This window comes from Neoarius graeffei, chromosome 3, assembly GCF_027579695.1.
Source record: "Neoarius graeffei isolate fNeoGra1 chromosome 3, fNeoGra1.pri, whole genome shotgun sequence".
NCBI classification, from domain to species: Eukaryota; Metazoa; Chordata; class Actinopteri; order Siluriformes; family Ariidae; genus Neoarius; species Neoarius graeffei.
Genome location: NC_083571.1, coordinates 7,566,251 through 7,583,350, shown reverse-complemented (window position 1 = coordinate 7,583,350; position 17,100 = coordinate 7,566,251). Strand labels below are relative to the sequence as shown.

General features: G+C 42.6%; 2 protein-coding genes across 4 annotated transcripts in view; one reads left to right on the top strand and one right to left on the bottom strand.

The window, feature by feature from the left end:
• Nucleotides 1-13,618, bottom strand: part of fntb (farnesyltransferase, CAAX box, beta) — a 30,887-nt gene extending 17,269 nt beyond the window's left edge. The window contains exons 1-6 of the mRNA XM_060916332.1: nucleotides 13,402-13,618; nucleotides 13,048-13,112; nucleotides 9,022-9,094; nucleotides 6,383-6,474; nucleotides 383-529; nucleotides 216-299 (exon numbers count right to left, since the gene is read on the bottom strand). Coding sequence (XP_060772315.1) covers nucleotides 216-299; nucleotides 383-529; nucleotides 6,383-6,474; nucleotides 9,022-9,094; nucleotides 13,048-13,112; nucleotides 13,402-13,488 — 548 coding nt within the window. The 5' untranslated portion in view covers nucleotides 13,489-13,618. The remainder of the gene's footprint in view (nucleotides 1-215; nucleotides 300-382; nucleotides 530-6,382; nucleotides 6,475-9,021; nucleotides 9,095-13,047; nucleotides 13,113-13,401) is intronic.
• rab15 (RAB15, member RAS oncogene family) overlaps nucleotides 1-17,100 on the top strand; it is a 49,354-nt gene that overhangs the window by 8,387 nt on the left and 23,867 nt on the right. Inside the window, exon 1 of one of the 3 annotated variants that reach the window (XM_060916333.1) lies at nucleotides 15,945-16,186. The exons of the other annotated variants lie outside the window; for them this stretch is intronic. Coding sequence (XP_060772316.1) covers nucleotides 16,063-16,186 — 124 coding nt within the window. The 5' untranslated portion in view covers nucleotides 15,945-16,062. Of the gene's footprint in view, nucleotides 1-15,944; nucleotides 16,187-17,100 lie in introns of those variants that run through there. 3 annotated transcript variants of the gene reach the window in all.

The following is a 17,100-nucleotide window of genomic DNA, read 5'->3' as shown; positions in this document are numbered from 1 at the left end:
GACTTTCATCCAGAATCACTCTCTCCCTTATCCCCCCCCCCCCCCAACAGTTGATGAGAATACCCGTGTTGTATACGGTATGGAAATGATAAAACATCACGAGGACGGCCTGCTGTTTGCATAGAGTTGTGGTTAATCCGTGTTTGAATCAGGCCCTGGGGAATAATCCATCGTCATGCCAACGTAACCATTGAAACCATGGCAATGAAGCTCACCTGACGTCCACCTCCCCACCCACGTGCATCACAAAGGAGCCATCTGGCTGTTTCACCGAGAACAGGAAGTCCAAGAGCTTCTCTCTGGTGGGGGGAAGGAGAGCAGCATTATACCACGGCTGTGAGCGAGAGCAGTGTTTTTAAAGCGCCGGTGTGACAGTACAGACCGGTTTATGACGCTATAGGCCTCCTCCGTGCCCAGGATGCAGAGGGCATTTACAGCAGCGTAGGTAGGGGCCAGGTGAGCATGCTGCCCCGGCCCTCCAGCGAAACCCCCAGTCGGACTCTGGCACCGTGCCAGGAACTGGCACACGCTACGAGACAAGCGTCCCCAAGTTATTACACATCATATCAAATGCAAAGTCTACAAACTGCATACATAAGGAGTTCCCAAACACCACACCAATGTGTTTCTAGTTTCAAATTCAAAAGGCTTTGGTTTCAACATCTGATCGGTTGTCTTTATTCTATTTTCAGTAAAAATACAGCGTTTGCATGATTTGCAAATCACAGCGTTTTGAATTAGTGATTAAAAACCAAAAGAATATTCCTAACGCAATGAATATCAGTCTAGTAGGAAGTGTTGCATCGTTACAAAGCAGAAGGGTGTGGTTTATATTTCATACATGAATTTGCATAAACAAGTCAGTACAGTGGTGCTTGAAAGTTTGTGAACCCTTTAGAATTTTCTATATTTCTGCACAAATATGACCTAAAACATCATCAGATTTCCACACAAGTCCTAAACGTAGATAAAGAGAACCCAGTTAAACAAAATATTATACTTGGTCATTTATTTATTGAGGAAAATGATCCAATATTACATATCTGTGAGTGGCAAAAGTATGTGAACCTCTAGGATTAGCAGTTAATTTGAAGGTGAAATTAGAGTCAGGTGTTTTCAATCAATGGGATGGCAATCTGGTGTGAGTGGGCACCCTGTTTTATTTAAAGAACAGGGATCTATCAAAGTCTGAGCTTCACAACACGTTTGTGGATGCCTTGATGCCGTCAAGGCGCTCTAGAGAGTCCCCTAGTTTTCAATATATACATGGACTGTTATGCGATGCGCAAACTATGAAATACTAAGACAGTTCCCAGACACGGGCGTACTGGTAAAGTTCCAAATTCCAACTGAGGTGTCACCACGCGAATACCGACAGAGAGCTGCAACAACAGGAGAAGAGTAACAGAACTGCTATATGCAGATGACTGATATTCTCGAAGAGTATTGATGAACTTAATAAAATCCTGACTGACTATCTATGATTCAGCCTTCTCCAGATTTGGACTACAAATGTCATAAAAAAATAAATAAATAAATAAATTTAAAAAAAAAAAAAAGAGACCATGGCATTCAATGTGGATGAATCCATCAAATCCCGAAAATCCCTACTGTCTGTTAACAATATCGATATCAAAAACGTAAGGGAATTTAGGTACCTTGGTCATCTAATTACTAATACCGAGAAGTCAGCTGCTGCTCTACATTCTCAAATAGCATCTGCGTTTCAAAAATGGGACGAGCTGAAACAGTTTCTGACCGATAAAGAAATCTGCATAAGTACTCGTATGAAAATTCTTCAGGCGTGCGTTAGGTCACGGCTTCTCTATGGTATCCAAACCCACGAGCTATCTTCAACTGAACTTCAAAAGATCGACACTATCTGGAATGGCTTCTTAAGGAAAATGGTCACGGGGGATATTCCAGAAAAAACGCACCTGCCCGCTCTAAGCGAAAAAAAAGGGATAGATCCAGCAACCCAAGTCGATGGAGAACTTGACTGGTCGTTTCGAATCTCGAATGAGCAACTATGGAAAATTACCAAATCTTGCTCAATAAGGGACTTTTACCTTGCTCAATATCTCAAATACATGGGACATGTTTGCAGGATGGAAAACAGTTCACTACAAAAACGGGTGCCGTTTGATCTCAATACATCCAAGAAGACCTGGACTAATGTGGAGAAGATATTAGGCACAGATGTCTCCCAGGCACGGAGAACACTAATGAGCAAATCGGAGCTGAACCGACTCCTAAATATAAGACTCAACCTACAGTCGGTGCCCTAAGGCCAAGCTTGGCCAATAGGGAAAACGTGATGTGGAAGTGTATCATGGCACGAACAAAGGAGATTTCTGAGGACCTCAGAAAAAGCGTTGTTGATGCTCATCAGGCTGGAAAAGGTTACAAAACCATCTCTAAAGAGTTTGGACTCCACCAATCCACAGTCAGACAGATTGTGTATAAATGGAGAAAATTCAAGACCATTGTTACCAGTGATGGGAATAACGGCGTTAGAAATAAACGGCGTTACTTTTTTTTAGTAACGAGTAATCTAACTAATTACTTTTTACATCGTTATAACGCCGTTCCCGTTACTTACAATAAAATACTATGCGTTACTTTATTAAAGCTGTTTTCATCTGGCATGCTGCTCGTTCAGCCTTTCTTTACTCTGCTTTCGTGTGGGGCGGGGAGACGCGAGACAACGGCATAGTCAGCCAATCAATCAGAGTAGATTTGGACAACATACGTAGGTAGGCTCCGCCTACTGCACTACTGCGCACACTTTCAATCAGAAGACACAGCGATGGCGAGCGGTCAGCCCAACACTGCGCTTTCACACTGGAAATACAGCCATTACTTTTCATTACTTGAAATAAAAGGCAAAAATGTCTACGTGCAATGCACATTATGTCGAGGAACAAAGCGTTTGTCCTCGTCAGTGGCCAGTAATTAGTAACAATTTTAACTACAAAAATATATTAAATTTGATAGATGTCTTCTCACATTGTCCCACAAAAATATTAATATAGTGTAGATAATGTTACTGATTGGTTCTGTCAAGTGTCCATTTCGGTCATTAAACACATTTAACATTCACTTTTATTATGATTACACTAATTGAATTTGTTTTTTTGTTCTTGTTTTTTTTTTTTTTTTTTTGGGGGGGGGGGGGGGAGACACAAAATGTATGACAAAGTAACTCCGTTACTTTTTCGGAAAAGTAACTAGTAACTATAATTACTTTTTGAAAGTAACGTGCCCAACACCGATTGTTACCCTCCCCAGGAGTGGTCGACCAACAAAGATCACTCCAAGAGCAAGGCGTGTAATAGTCGGCGAGGTCACAAAGGACCCCAGGGTAACTTCTAAGCAACTGAAGGCCTCTCTCACATTGGCTAATGTTCATGAGTCCACCATCAGGAGAACACTGAACCAGGGTTCGTACACATTTTAACCAACAAATTTCCATGACTTTTCCATGAGTTGGCCACAAGTTTCCATGACTACGCATAACCTCTAAAATGTCAATGTATTAATTCTGCCTTCCGTAGAAGTCATGCATTATGTTCATTGTGACTCAGTTATTTGTACAGTAAATACTGCCACATTGTGGACCAACATGCAACTGCAAGGTCTGCATAAGCCACGATTTCAAGCACTGGAAATTTTCAACACTGGAGCCTGGGACATAATTTGTCTTTTTACAGCAAAAGAATTATAAAGAATAAATATGCATGCAAATGTGCCATCATTCAACTGTTAGCTAGCTGTCTAGTTTTGCAAGGGCAGCATAGTATGTATGAAATTCATTAAACTACACGTAAAAATTATCACCGTGAAATGACATAAGAATACGCATAATGACAAATTGTAGGATTATACAAAACAAACATTTATTTAAACCACCACCGACATAATGATTCAAACTTTCGTCGAACAACATAACTTTGCTCCGAGAGGTGGCTTAACGTCAGACCCTTAAAATAGGGAGCTAGTCCAAATGTGCAGAGATATGCACACTTGCGTTCACCGCACGCAAATCTTGTGGCTACCTGACTATCGGGAAACATGGCCTGGAACAGCTGGGCTGTGTCCTCACACGACTTGAAGGAGTAGTGAGCTTTGATTACCTTTAGCGCCCAGAATATCTCCACAGTAAGCGAGTCGTTTCTAGTCACAGCACTTGAAAGTGTTCCTTGTCTCAAAGACGAAGTGGCAGTAATGCAGGTAGATGTCGGCGTATGAGGTTGAAAAAACTGGCGATTGAGTTTGCTTGGCGGGCAGCGACTACAGCTTGGAGCTTAGCCCCTTTGGCATGGCTAGTAAGAGCTGCTTCTCCCATGTTAGCTATGTCGAATATATTTTACTGCACAAGACACATTTGGCTCTTCCAGGGTCCTCTACCCTCTCCAACCACGATTTGTATTTTTCGGCATGAAGCCAGACATTATTAAATGTACATTTCCCTGGCATTGTGTACTTTGTCTCTTGGCATAGTACGAGCCACACGATCTGATCTAAAAAGCCTGAGGGAAGTTTACATTGCATTTAGGCAGCACGCGTCAACACGTGATATGAACAGTGGCCGGAGAGGGGGAAAAAGAGGATCAGTAATGATCTCCGCACTGGCCGGTTAATCAAATCAACAGGCACGATTTTCTTATAATAAAGTTGTTTACAATATACAATAACCAATTTTAAATCACATTGTCTGTTCACAAAGGAAGGCGGATAAATTCCATAACTTTTCCAGGGTGCTTGTGTTTCCAGAAGTATTCCAGTCCTGGAAAACGACAGAAATCACATTCCATAACTTTTCCAGGTTTTCCATGACCATGCAAACCCTGCTGAACAACAAATGGTGTGCATGGCAGGGTTGCAATGAGAAAGCCACTGCTCTCCAAAAAGAACAAACTGCAGACGAGCAGCAATGCTAAAGATCATGTGGACAAGCCAGAAGGCTATTGGAAAAATGTTTTGTGGATGGATGAGACCAAGATAGAACTTTTTGGTTGAAATGAGGAGCGTTATATTTGGAGAAAGGAAAGCACTGCATTCCAGCATAAGAACCTTATCCCATCTGTGAAACATGGTGGTGGTAGTATCATGGTTTGGGCCTGTTTTGCTGCATCTGGGCCAGGACGGCTTGTCATCATTGATGGAACAATGAATTCTGAATTATACCAGCGAATTCTAAAGGAAAACGTCAGGACATCTGTCCATGAACTGAATCTCAAGAGAAGGTGGGTCATACAGCAAGACAACGACCCTAAGCACACAAGTCGTTCTACCAAAGAATGGTTAAAGAAGAATAAAGTTAATGTTTTGGAATGGCCAAGTCAAAGTCCTGACCTTAATCCAATCAAAATGTTGTGGAAGGACCTGAAGCGAGCAGTTCATGTGAGGAAACCCACCAACATCCCAGAGTTGAAGCTGTTCTGTACGGAGGAACGGGCTAAAATTCCTCCAAGCCGGTGTGCAGGACTGATCAACAGTTACCGCAAACGTTTAGTTGCAGTTATTGCTGCACAAGGGGGTCACACCAGATACTGAAAGCAAAGGTTCACATACTTTTGCCACTCACAGGTATGTAATATTGGATCATTTTCCTCAATAAATAAATGACCAAGTATAATATTTTTGTCTCATTTGTTTAACTGGGTTCTCTTTATCTACTTTTAGGACTTGTGTGAAAATCTGATGATGCTTTAGGTCATATTTATTTATGCAGAAATATAGAAAATTCTAAAGGGTTCACAAACTTTCAAGCACCACTGTATCCAGTGTGAGACGACCCTTTGCGTTTAAAAAAAAAAAAAAAAAAAGCCCACACTCAGTACAATAAGCTGTAGGTTTTACAGAACCAGCCACAGTTCTTCTGGACACTGTCACACTTGTTTCTTAAATTCTGCACCAAAACCCAGTTGCCTTCATTGCGTGCTTTCTTTAATCTGAAAAGTACGCGCTTATGGAATACACCACTCAGATCTCAGAGATGACATCTTTTTTCTGCAACATTTAATTTTGTGCTGGGGGAAAAAAAAATAAAAATAAACCCCAACATTTGGAACTCAAATGTTTTAGCACAGACGCGATGTCAGTCACGAAAGAGAACGAAGTTCTTTAACGAAGAACTATAACGAACTATATAACGAAGTTTGTACTTAAAGAGAGACAAGAATAAAGAATTTACATCGTCTTCTATTCATTACAACAACCAACAGAACTTCTGGACGAAAGGAGTTTCTGTGGCAGAGAAGAACATGTGGCCGAGCTTTAAACACCATTTCATCATTTTCTGTGTACTGTTTCTCTGAACTATGGGAAAAGGTCAGGGTCAGCGCAACCATCAGGGGATGGGTGATGTTCTACTCACTCTGATGCCACAAAAGCAGGCACGGGTTCCTCCAGAAGTTCCAGACTGTGCAGGATCCAGTAACACAACCAAGGACGACTGGCATCCAAACACTGAGGGCAGCAGACAACAGAGTGAGCCAGTAGTCTTTACGACAGTACATGGAGTTTAACGTCTATAAGCCCAAAGGGGGGCAATATTTTTAACTAATCTGACCACGAGGCCAATGAACCATTGCCATGGTGTGGTGTCAGTCGTCCACAATTCGGTTAAATTGCATCTCGTCCATCAGTTCTCCACAGATTTCAGTCCCGATTGTTTTGATTAAAAGAACTCGTCACTCTGCACAAAACTTGGTTCTTGTTTTGTCAAATTTTTTGCTAACGAGTTAATAATTAGGCCAAATTTTCCAGGCCTCTCAATAGAATTGTATCTCCTTTCTCATCCGATTTCAGTTCTGACTGACGTTATGGTCGTTATGACGGCAGGCCAGATGAGCTACTGCGTCCTTGATGTTCTGGTTTGCTCACCTCGAAAAGCTGAACAGAAACTCAAATTACTCAAAAGAATTTTCATTAAGACCCAACTGATTACGCTAATCGGGAAGCGTGGTTAACGTTAGTGAACATTTCACCACCTCAACGTTGAACAGCATGTCCTTATTCCGCTAATACCACAACAATTTGCAGATTTTTCTTCATTATTAAGGAATCGTACAGCTTAACCATTTAAAAAGTTAAGAAACATTCATGAAATAAGGTATTTTTCCTGTTCACACTTTTGTTGCAGCAGTACTTTGTCACCGATTCCTCCATCCTGAAGAAGACCACAGATGCTTACAAAAATCTGACGCTGGAGACTCCTTCCATAAAGGTTTCCTTTATGAATATTAAAGTCAACGTAAATCACGATTTTAGTTGGAATCGGAACCAGTATTGTTCAGCTCTAACTGATCAACAAACCGCAATGAAATTTAACAGAATTTTAAATTATAGTTATAATACAGAGAAAAGCTGAAAAAAAAAAAAAAAAAGTTAAAGCAGCTCAAGTGTTTTAGGTTTGTCAGGACGAGCTGATACACTACGGTTAAAGTGCTGATGACACGAACATGACTCTATGCAATTTCTTAAATAAACTATACAACACGGCAAACATGTTAGATTTCTGTTATAATTACGTGAAAAGAAGCTGTTATGCAAATATCCAACTTTTAATTGCACAGCGCAAGAAAACTGGGTCCGTGGCTCGCGGCAACATTGTGACGTCAGCGGGAGAACACGCTGCGGTTCACTGGCTGTTCTACTCTGGTTCTACTCAATGGAAATGGCGCATGAAAACGCCGGTGAACTCTCTAGTGCTAGCTCTTCCTCTTCTGGGAGTCTAGAATTGTGTTGATCTCTTCCGAATAGAATCTATGATAGCCTACCCTCTTTACCCTTTGCCTCTCGTTGCTAGGCGGCAGTTACATGAAAGCCGCAAGCTTTCACAAGCAAATACATGACTGATATCACGCCGACTTTATGATTACATTTATGATCATGTAGAATCTATAGCTCTACGTACCTTTATCTTATGTCATTTCACAACACATGTTCTGACAGGAGGACTGTCTTTGGATCCGGCATAGCTACTAGTAGACCCCCTCCGGAATACTGGCAGTGTTGCCAGATTGGGAGGAATCCCGCCCAGTTGAGCGGTTTCAAGTGCATTTTGAACATATTTTGGGCTGGAAAACTTCAGCAGTATCTGGCAACAGATACTGCTGACGTTTTCCAGCCCAAAATGTTCAAAACCAACCAAAATGCACTTGAAACCGCTCAACTGAGCGGGAAACCTCCCAATCTGGCAACACTGTGTAGGCACTGCTGATGGTAGTAACACACGTTTGTGCTGAACTGCACACCCATGAGATTCTTTTAAGCTGGGAAGGGTGTCAAAACAATCCAAATCGAAGTATTCAGAGCACAGGACGGATGTTGGTGAGGACTCCCACTTGTCACGAGTGCGCCTGACTTGCTTCACCCACTTCGCATGCAGCTCGGGATCTCTGGGAAACTTGAATAAACTTACCCCATCCTTGTAGGTTTTGGAGCAAAAGCCGGCAACACAACGCGAAGGCATAATAACTAATATATAATAATACTAAATAATGATAAACTGAACACCTGTCGCATCAACAACAAACTGGTAAGTTAGGAGGAAGGTTCTTTCGCTGACGTCATATAGCTCCTCCTCCTCTTTCGTCTCCTGGGTGCTGCAGCCCCGTCAAATTTGCCCAAATAGCCGCGTTTATCATAACTTGTAAAATAGGCGCCTTCGTGAATTAATATATGGATCATCGGGAATTACTTTTTATGTTAAAACATGGCCAAAGATGTCAAAAACGTGTCATCAGCACTTCAAGTCTGATCACGCAACAGAACATGACCTGATCAAGAGTTGGTGTAGCGGAAGCCAAGCCAAGCAGACAATACTGAAAAACAACAGTACAGGACTAAAGAGAGGAATAAAAAAAAACAAACTGAGTATTAATAATTCATTTTCCCTTTGGGAAAGCACTGGGGAGAAAAGAAAAAGAGAAGAAAAAAAAACAACATCTGTCCATTGAAAGTCTTTATCCATGTCAAAACCCGCTCCCCACCCAAAAGGCCAGTGCTTACTTCGTAGGCGTCCGAGAGATGGCGTAAACCTTTCTTCAGATATTGGTAGTGTTGGTCTCGGAGTAATGTTGGCCTAAAAACCAGAGCAGAACAGATCACACACCAGTTTACTCACAAAACACTAAATAAAAACTGTTTATACTGAACGAAAAGTCTGAACTGATCCATTTCAGAGTCAATGCTTGTTTGTTCACATTAAAGTTAATTTCAGTTCAAAGATTTACCTCTGAAAACATTATGCAAATGAACCAAGAGCCAACGTCCGAAATCTGATCTGACGTCTGATCTAGAGACTGGTCTCGTATCTAAAGACCAGTCTGAAGACGAATCCAAGTTTCCACAAAAGCATCACAGCACAAAGATCATTAAATGGCAGAGCAAGCAGCACAATGAACACACGCTCTCCTCGTTAAAAGGTTCCATGGCATGAAATTTTCACTTTCTGAGGTTTTTTAACGTTAAAATGAGTTCCTCTGACCTTCTTAAGTCACCCCAGTGGCTAGAAATTTCATAATGTGTAAACCAAACCATACCCAACATTTGAGAATGGCGCATCAAAACGGCACGTTGATAAGCTCTTCCCTTTACTACGTCAGCAAGGGAGATGATCCCCACGCCCCCCCTCTGGATTCCCACCCACTGTATGGATTGCCCGCCCAGCTCAAAAGTTGCCACCAAACATGGAAATTGCGCTGTACATGGATGTGACAACACAGAAAAGAGTCCGTTTTTCCTGCCGACGGGAGAGCCCCTGAAGACGCAGTGGCTTAATTTTATTTACTCCAATAATACGCCGTCGAGTCTACCTAAGACGGTGTATGTTTGTCGGAAGCATTTTCCTGATGAATGTTTCCACAACTTGGGACAGTACAGGGCAGGTTTTGCACATCAACTGTCACTGAAGCCTGGGTCCGTACCAAGCATCCCTGCCGCATCAGCCACAAACACCGAACAAGTAAGTGTATAACTGTTAAGTCGTTTTGCCGTGTTTTAAAATCGGTGCGTTAGCCTTGCAATGGCTACATTAGCTGTGCAGCTAACCGCTTCCTGCAGTTAGCCAGGTACTCTGCGCTACAAAACCAAAAAGCATGCAGCATGCTCTGTTATAATAGCCAATCAAAACAGTTTTTACAAAGACACCCACATTCTTTTTAAGTCACTCGTTCATTTTATTTGTTTAAGTAAAAACCCAAACATTTGTTGAATTTATTTTATTTTCTCGCGTCGCACCTTAATGACGTCAGCGCGTGGTATTTTTCCCTTCGCGGTTTGTTCCTTCTCTCTCGCCATAGTAAGACACCCACATCCGCTTGTTCTGACCCGCTGGAGGTAGCGGCACAGTGCTGTTAGCCAATCAGAGGTAACACGTTTACATGTCATGAATATTAATGATAAGACCCTCCCCCACCCTCTACCCTTCCCCGCCTCCTGCTTCTCATTAGCAAAACGACGCACTGGGAAAAGCGCTGAAATGGGGCTTTCTCCCAGGAGGCTATATCTGCATGCCGAGGGTTCATTTCGAGAAAGGCTGCGGATATAACATCCGGAAACCTCCACGAGCCCGTTTAAAGCATCAACAAACCACCATGCCATGGGTCCTTTAAGATGCTCTTAGCATTAAGAGGCTTTTGGGAAACCTACCCCTGAAGTCTGATCTGGTTTCAAATCTGGTCTAAAGGCTGATCTGAAGCCTGACGGCTGGGGTAAAGACTAGTCCAAAGTCTGAGTTCTGATCTCGAGACTGGTCTGGGGGTCTGGTTTCAAAGATAAAGTCGGTTTTGAAGTCTGATCTGAAGGCTGTCCTTATCTATAGGTCAGAAGTTTAAAGCGAATTTATTTCCACTACCTTGTTAAGGAAGTAGTAGCAGGTTCCAAACCTCACACTCAGCCTGGAGAAGCTCAAATCCACAGCTTCCCGCTGAGCCATGACAAACACACATTACAACTGAGGACCAGGCAGCTTTACACCACGCAGGGGTATGAACAGCCCCGATACCCCACCTGCTCACCGCTATAGACCTCAAATCTGCACAACACACTCCGATTCTCACTTCAAACCGTAGATCCATGGATAAAAATTCTTTCCTCAGGAGAACATGCAGAAGATGAAAACGTGCATTTTTACATGTGAAGGGACCCCCAAGTCTCATTTCATCATCTCTAGCCGCTTTATCCTTCTACAGGGTCGCAGGCAAGCTGGAGCCCATCCCAGCTGACCACGGGTGAGAGGCGGGGCACACCCTGGACAAGTCGCCAGGTCATCACAGGGCCGACACAGACAACCATTCACACCTACGGTCAATTTAGAGTCACCAGTTAACCTAACCTGCATGTCTTTGGATTGTGGGGGAAACCGGAGCACCCGGAGGAAACCCACGCGGACACGGGGAGAACATGCAAACTCCACACAGAAAGGCCCTCGTCAGCCACGGGGCTCAAACCCAGGACCTTCTTGCTGTGAGGCGACAGCGCTAACCACTACACCACCATGCCGCCCCGGGCCCCAAGTCCTGCTCAAAAAAGGACTTGTGCTAAAATGACCAGCTACCTTGGAGAACACACCTGAGACCAGGTGCTCTGGACTTGGCGTGTCTAATGAGAGGACTGGGTTTGTGCATCACACTAGCCTGGCAAGCCAGACTAAATGTGAATATTTAGTCTGGCCTCGATCCGTAGACATTTCCGACGGGTGGGGGTGGAACAAACCGCTGTCTTTCAAACTGTCTCTGTGCGTATAGGCCAACGCTCTGACCAATCAGCGCAACATTGACTGTGACATAGTCAGAGCGACAGAAAGCAGTGGGGGAGGCCTTGAAATAAATAATTTTTCAAAATGCGTATTAATTAATAAACAGGTTCTAGATATTAAGAAGTTTGGAGATAATGACCACAAGTTTGGAGTCTGTACCACATACTTAAAAAAAAAAAAAAAAAAGTGTATTTTAAGTGTTTTTCAAGGGTTTGCTTAAACTGTTTTTGAGAGTTTTTATTTAGTGGTGTTTGGTGAAATCAAAAAGTAATGTTTCAAAGCTGTTTATTAATTCTTCGTCCTGCACAAACTAGCCCCATCCTTTTGGCTATGAGTGGAGCCAGCTGGTAGATCAGACTTTTGCCATAGCCGGTCGGCAAAACAGCGAAACCGTCCTTCTTGAAAAGGAATGAGCGGAGAGCCTCTTCCTGCTCATGTTTCAACCAAAACTCCAAGTCTAATTCTTCTGAAACTGATTCCAAAGCGGAGTCAAACGCGCGCTGTTCACTAGCCGTAGCCATCTTTCCTGTTGCGCTTTCTCCAGCGTCGCGCAGCTTTGTCGTCACTCCTGCAAAAGCCCACCCAAAGAATCCAAACAAAAACCTTGCGTTGTGATTGGCGGGCACGATTTGATGCCCGAGGTGTTTTTGTTGATATGGTGCGAGGCTAGACCCACTCGCAGGCAAAAATATTTTTGGCCGCTAGGCGGGTGGGTCTAGTTTACTAGGCTAGCATCACACTGCAGTGCGTCAAATTCAGGAGATATCATCGACACCTATAAGGTGCTTTCAGACCAAACGGTTCTTGGGACCTTGTGAGAGGAACTACCCACTGAGGATAGATCCAGAGCAGCTTCCAGACGCAGCCCACATCTGTCCACATGGGGCCGTCCTCCACAGGAGCAATGCGATGAGACTCCAACCAGACACAGGGCACCAGGATGGATCCAGCAGATCAGCATCTCGATCCCAGGACCGACATGTACCGAACCCCTGACTGCTCCCTGGGCGCTGTAGTGTGGCTGCCCACTGCTCTGTGTGTGTGTGTGTGTGTGTGTGTTCACTGCTTCAGATGGGTTAAATGCAGGAGGATGAATCTCACTATGCTTGAAGTGTGCATGTGACAAATAAATGATCTACTGTTACACCTTTAACACAGCAGAGTTATTCTCAAGCTGTGATAGGAAGCTTTTTACCACCTTTTGTTTTTGTAAAATAGTAGATTTCACACTCAGTGTAGTTGTGAATGTAAATGAGAGAAGGCTGAACATTACTCACTGGAGTGAAGTGTGGATTTGCTGGTAAACACTGAGCACCTCTTTAATGCTGCGTTCAACTTTTCTCTGGATAAAGAGAGATTAAAAACAAGCCACAGGAAAGCAGATGCCTTATTTCAGATCAGTAAACACTTATCTCTAGCAGTCTGTGTTAGTTCAGTTATAAACAATTTAAACTCAAAAAATTAATAAACAAACTAGTTATCTAAACGTGTTAGCCCACCGGAAGTGACGTAAACATGCAGCGCTGAGTGTTACAACACAAAGCACGATAAATGTCTAACTAACGCTACTCACACTGTTGCTAATGGCAACCGCTAGCCATCAGCTAACAGCGCGAGCGCGCGTCTCTGACCTGCTCTGCAGAAGTCACGGTCTGCAAACCGTCATCTTTAAACTCCTCCACACGCTGGGACTCGCCGAAACACCGCAAAGCCTCCATTTTCACTTCACAATCAATTACAAACCACTCCGCTTGCTAGCTGTCAAGCTAGCAAAGTTTTTACGATTACTGTCGTCAAGCTTTTCTTTCTTCTTTCTTCCTCTCGCTCAGCTCAGATCTTAACACCATACACAGCACTCACTTCCGGGATGTAATACGTTGAAGATCTGCGAATTGGACGTGCGTAGCCCTACGTCACTCCAAAACGCCCACAAATTACACTAGGTTTTATATTTCCCCGCCCACCCCGCTATACCGAGCTCTTATTGGCTAGACATAAATGCTTGTTACACTGTTAACCAATTACCTCGTAGGATGTCAGGATATTAACCAATCACAATGCAGAATACGAACTTTGTCATAATGCGTGTGGGAAAGAAATAATACAATTAGAGGATTTGAGCCAAGTGAATGTTTAGCGGCTACGGAAAGCTAGAAAGGACAAAAAGTAAAAAAAAAAAAAACGCACATTTCCAGTGTAGGAAACAGATTCTTTCATTTTTCAGACTGTATTGAAATGAAATAAAAAAAATCAACATGTTTTTCAGCCTAAAAACAGCAAAATTTCAAATTATTATTATTATTATTATTTATAAGATGTAAATATCTCAATCTTAATTTTTTTAATCAAACCAAAAAATCTACTTTTTTAGAATTTACAATGAAGCACGTAAACACCAATACTCATCCATAGCTGCTTATCCTGTCCAGATCATCACAGAGACAAACAACCATTCACACCTACGGTCAATTTAGAGTCACCAGTTAACCTAACCTTTGGACTGTGGGGGAAACCGGAGCACCCGGAGGAAACCCACACGGACACGGGGAGAACATGCAAACTCCGCACAGAAAGGCCCTCGCCGGCCACGGGGCTCGAACCCAGACCTTCTTGCTGTGAGGCGACAGCGCTAACCACTACACCACCGTGCCGCCCATAAACACCAATATAAAAGAGAAAATTCACAATAAATTTCACGTCCTTTCTCGTCGAAGGACAAAAAGCTATTTTGACTAACATTAATTTTAAAAACAAGAACAATGAGGTAATAGATGTATCTTTAATCTGCAAAGGTGCATGTGTAGTAACTTTATTTAGCTTTCAAAGTCAACCTTTAAAGCTACGTCTGTGGTACTTAAAGTGTCTGGTTCACTCTTCCCACAATCCACTTCCTGTCGTTGTTTTTGTTTACATACGGGTCATTGTGTTTTGAAAGCACGTGACCGCGACTCTGTTCGCTCTCTGTGCAGCAAAACCTCAACAAAATCATCATTAGTGATCCCTTCGAAACCCATCTCAAACTTTCTCTTCATCCACATGTCATACGTGGAACCTTTGAACAAAACACGCCTTATCTTTTCTTTCCTTCGCGGCCAGTCCAGGTCCGTTACGACAGAATAAGTAACCGGAATGGATCGGGTATAAGAGTTTAAAATATCTTCAGTTTCATGTTACAGTTTAAGAACTATGGTTTAGGATGCCTCTGAATTGTTGTGAGTGTTTTTGGAATATTGATATCATCGAAAATGGTGTCCGGCCCACTTAAGGTATAAAATACACTCACCAGCCACTTTAATAGGAACTTGTTCTTGATTCTAAGATCCCTGTTCTTGGCTGCAGGAGTGGAACCCGATGTGTTCTTCTGCTGTTACTTTTCTGCTGAGATGCTTTTCTGCTCATGACGGCTGTAAAGAGTGATTATATGAGTTACTGTATCCTTCCTGGCAAAAAAGCTCAACCCAATCTGTCCTTTTTCTGATCTCTGAGCTGTCTTATCAACCAGGTGTTTGTTTCCACCAACAGAACTGTCACTCACTCATTCGATGTTTTTTGTTTTCCGCACCATTCTGCCTGTGTAAACTCTAGAGACTGTTGTGTGTGAAAACCCCAGGAAGGAGATCAGCCGTTTCTGAAACACTCAAACCTGAGTATTCCATCTGGCTCAAACCAACACCCATGCCACAGTGAAAGAAAGAAAGTCACACTTCGCTGTGAGATCACAATTTTTCCCGTTCTGATGTTTGAACATTGTGGACGTTAACTGAAGCTCTTGATTTGTATCTGAATGATTTGATTGGTTGTGCTGCTGTCAGGGGATCGGCTGATTAGAGAACCGCATAAAACAGCAGGTGGTAAAGTGTAAATAATCCAAAAATAATACTTAAAGTACAGAAAATAAACAGTGTTCCTGCTGCTGCTCCAAAGCTGTGTACTACAGCACTGAACAGGATGGAGCGTGGTCACCATGGCAACCTGTGACATGGACATACTACAGTAGGGTAGGGTAGGGTGTGTGTGTTTGTGTGTGTGTGTGTGTGTGTGTGTGTAGGCCCTGCCCCTTTCTGGAGGTGAACGGATCTATCTCTCACTGCCCCCTCCCTCCCTCCCTCCCTCCCTCCTCTGTGAATGATCCGTGCAGACCCGTGCTGTGGATGGACAGAGGCGGAAGGGAAGCTCAGGATGCGGGTTCATGGTGCGGGGTGTGTGTCTGTGCTGGGAATCTGTCACTGAGCTAACCGAGCGCTCTCCTCCTCCTCCTCCTCTTCCTCCTCCTCCTCCTCCTCTCCGACATCATGGCCAAGCAGTACGATGTGCTGTTCAGACTGCTGCTACTCGGAGACTCGGGAGTTGGGAAGACCTGTCTGTTATGCAGATTCACCGACAACGCGTTTCATCCCGCACACATTTCCACCATCGGTAAGATCACACACACAGCCGTGCAGGGGCGGGGCGGGGAAGGGGTGGGGTGGGGGGTAAATATACGGGATGGAAGGGGGGTGTAGGTGTAGGAGGGCGAACATAATGTTGTCACTGCCCCTGTTGTGTTGAGCTGAAATCATATTTGGATATTCGCACAATATTGTGTATTATTATTATTATTATTATTATTATTATTATTATTATTATTATGTCACATGGGTCTCTTATTTTGGGGCCAGCAAACATAGATACATGTTTTACATTGGTATCTATTGTTTAAAAATATTAAGTAAATATTAAAAAAAAAAAATTTCAGCAATAACAGTGCCAACTATTATTGTTAGTCTTAGTGTTGTTATTGTTGTCAGGCATGAAGACTGTCAAGAATGAAGGATGAAAATCTATATAAAAATCAATTAATACGAAAAAAACAGAATTATTATTATTATTATTATTATTATTATTATTATTGTCAGGTGTCTTATGTGTAAAAGGCTGATTATTTATCATAAGCCAGCAAAAATGATCAGAGTCATACTTTATATCGGTATCCATTGTTTAAAAATATTAAGTAAATATTTTTTTAAATAATCATAATTTTTTTAATACAAAACAAATTGTATATCAGGCAAGAATGGGACAACATTTCTCTTTCAGAATGACAGCGATTGGTCTCCTCAGTTCCCAAACGTTTACAGAGCGTTGTTAAATGTAGAGGTGATGCAACACAGTGGGAAACACGCCCCCGTCCCAACTTTTTTGAAACGTGTTACTGATATCAAATTCAAAACGAGCATATATTTTTTTAAACAACAATAACATTTCTCAGTTTCAGCATTCATAATAATAATAATAATTTCAGCAACAACAGTGGCAACTATTATTGTTGTCGTCAGGTACGGAGAATGTCA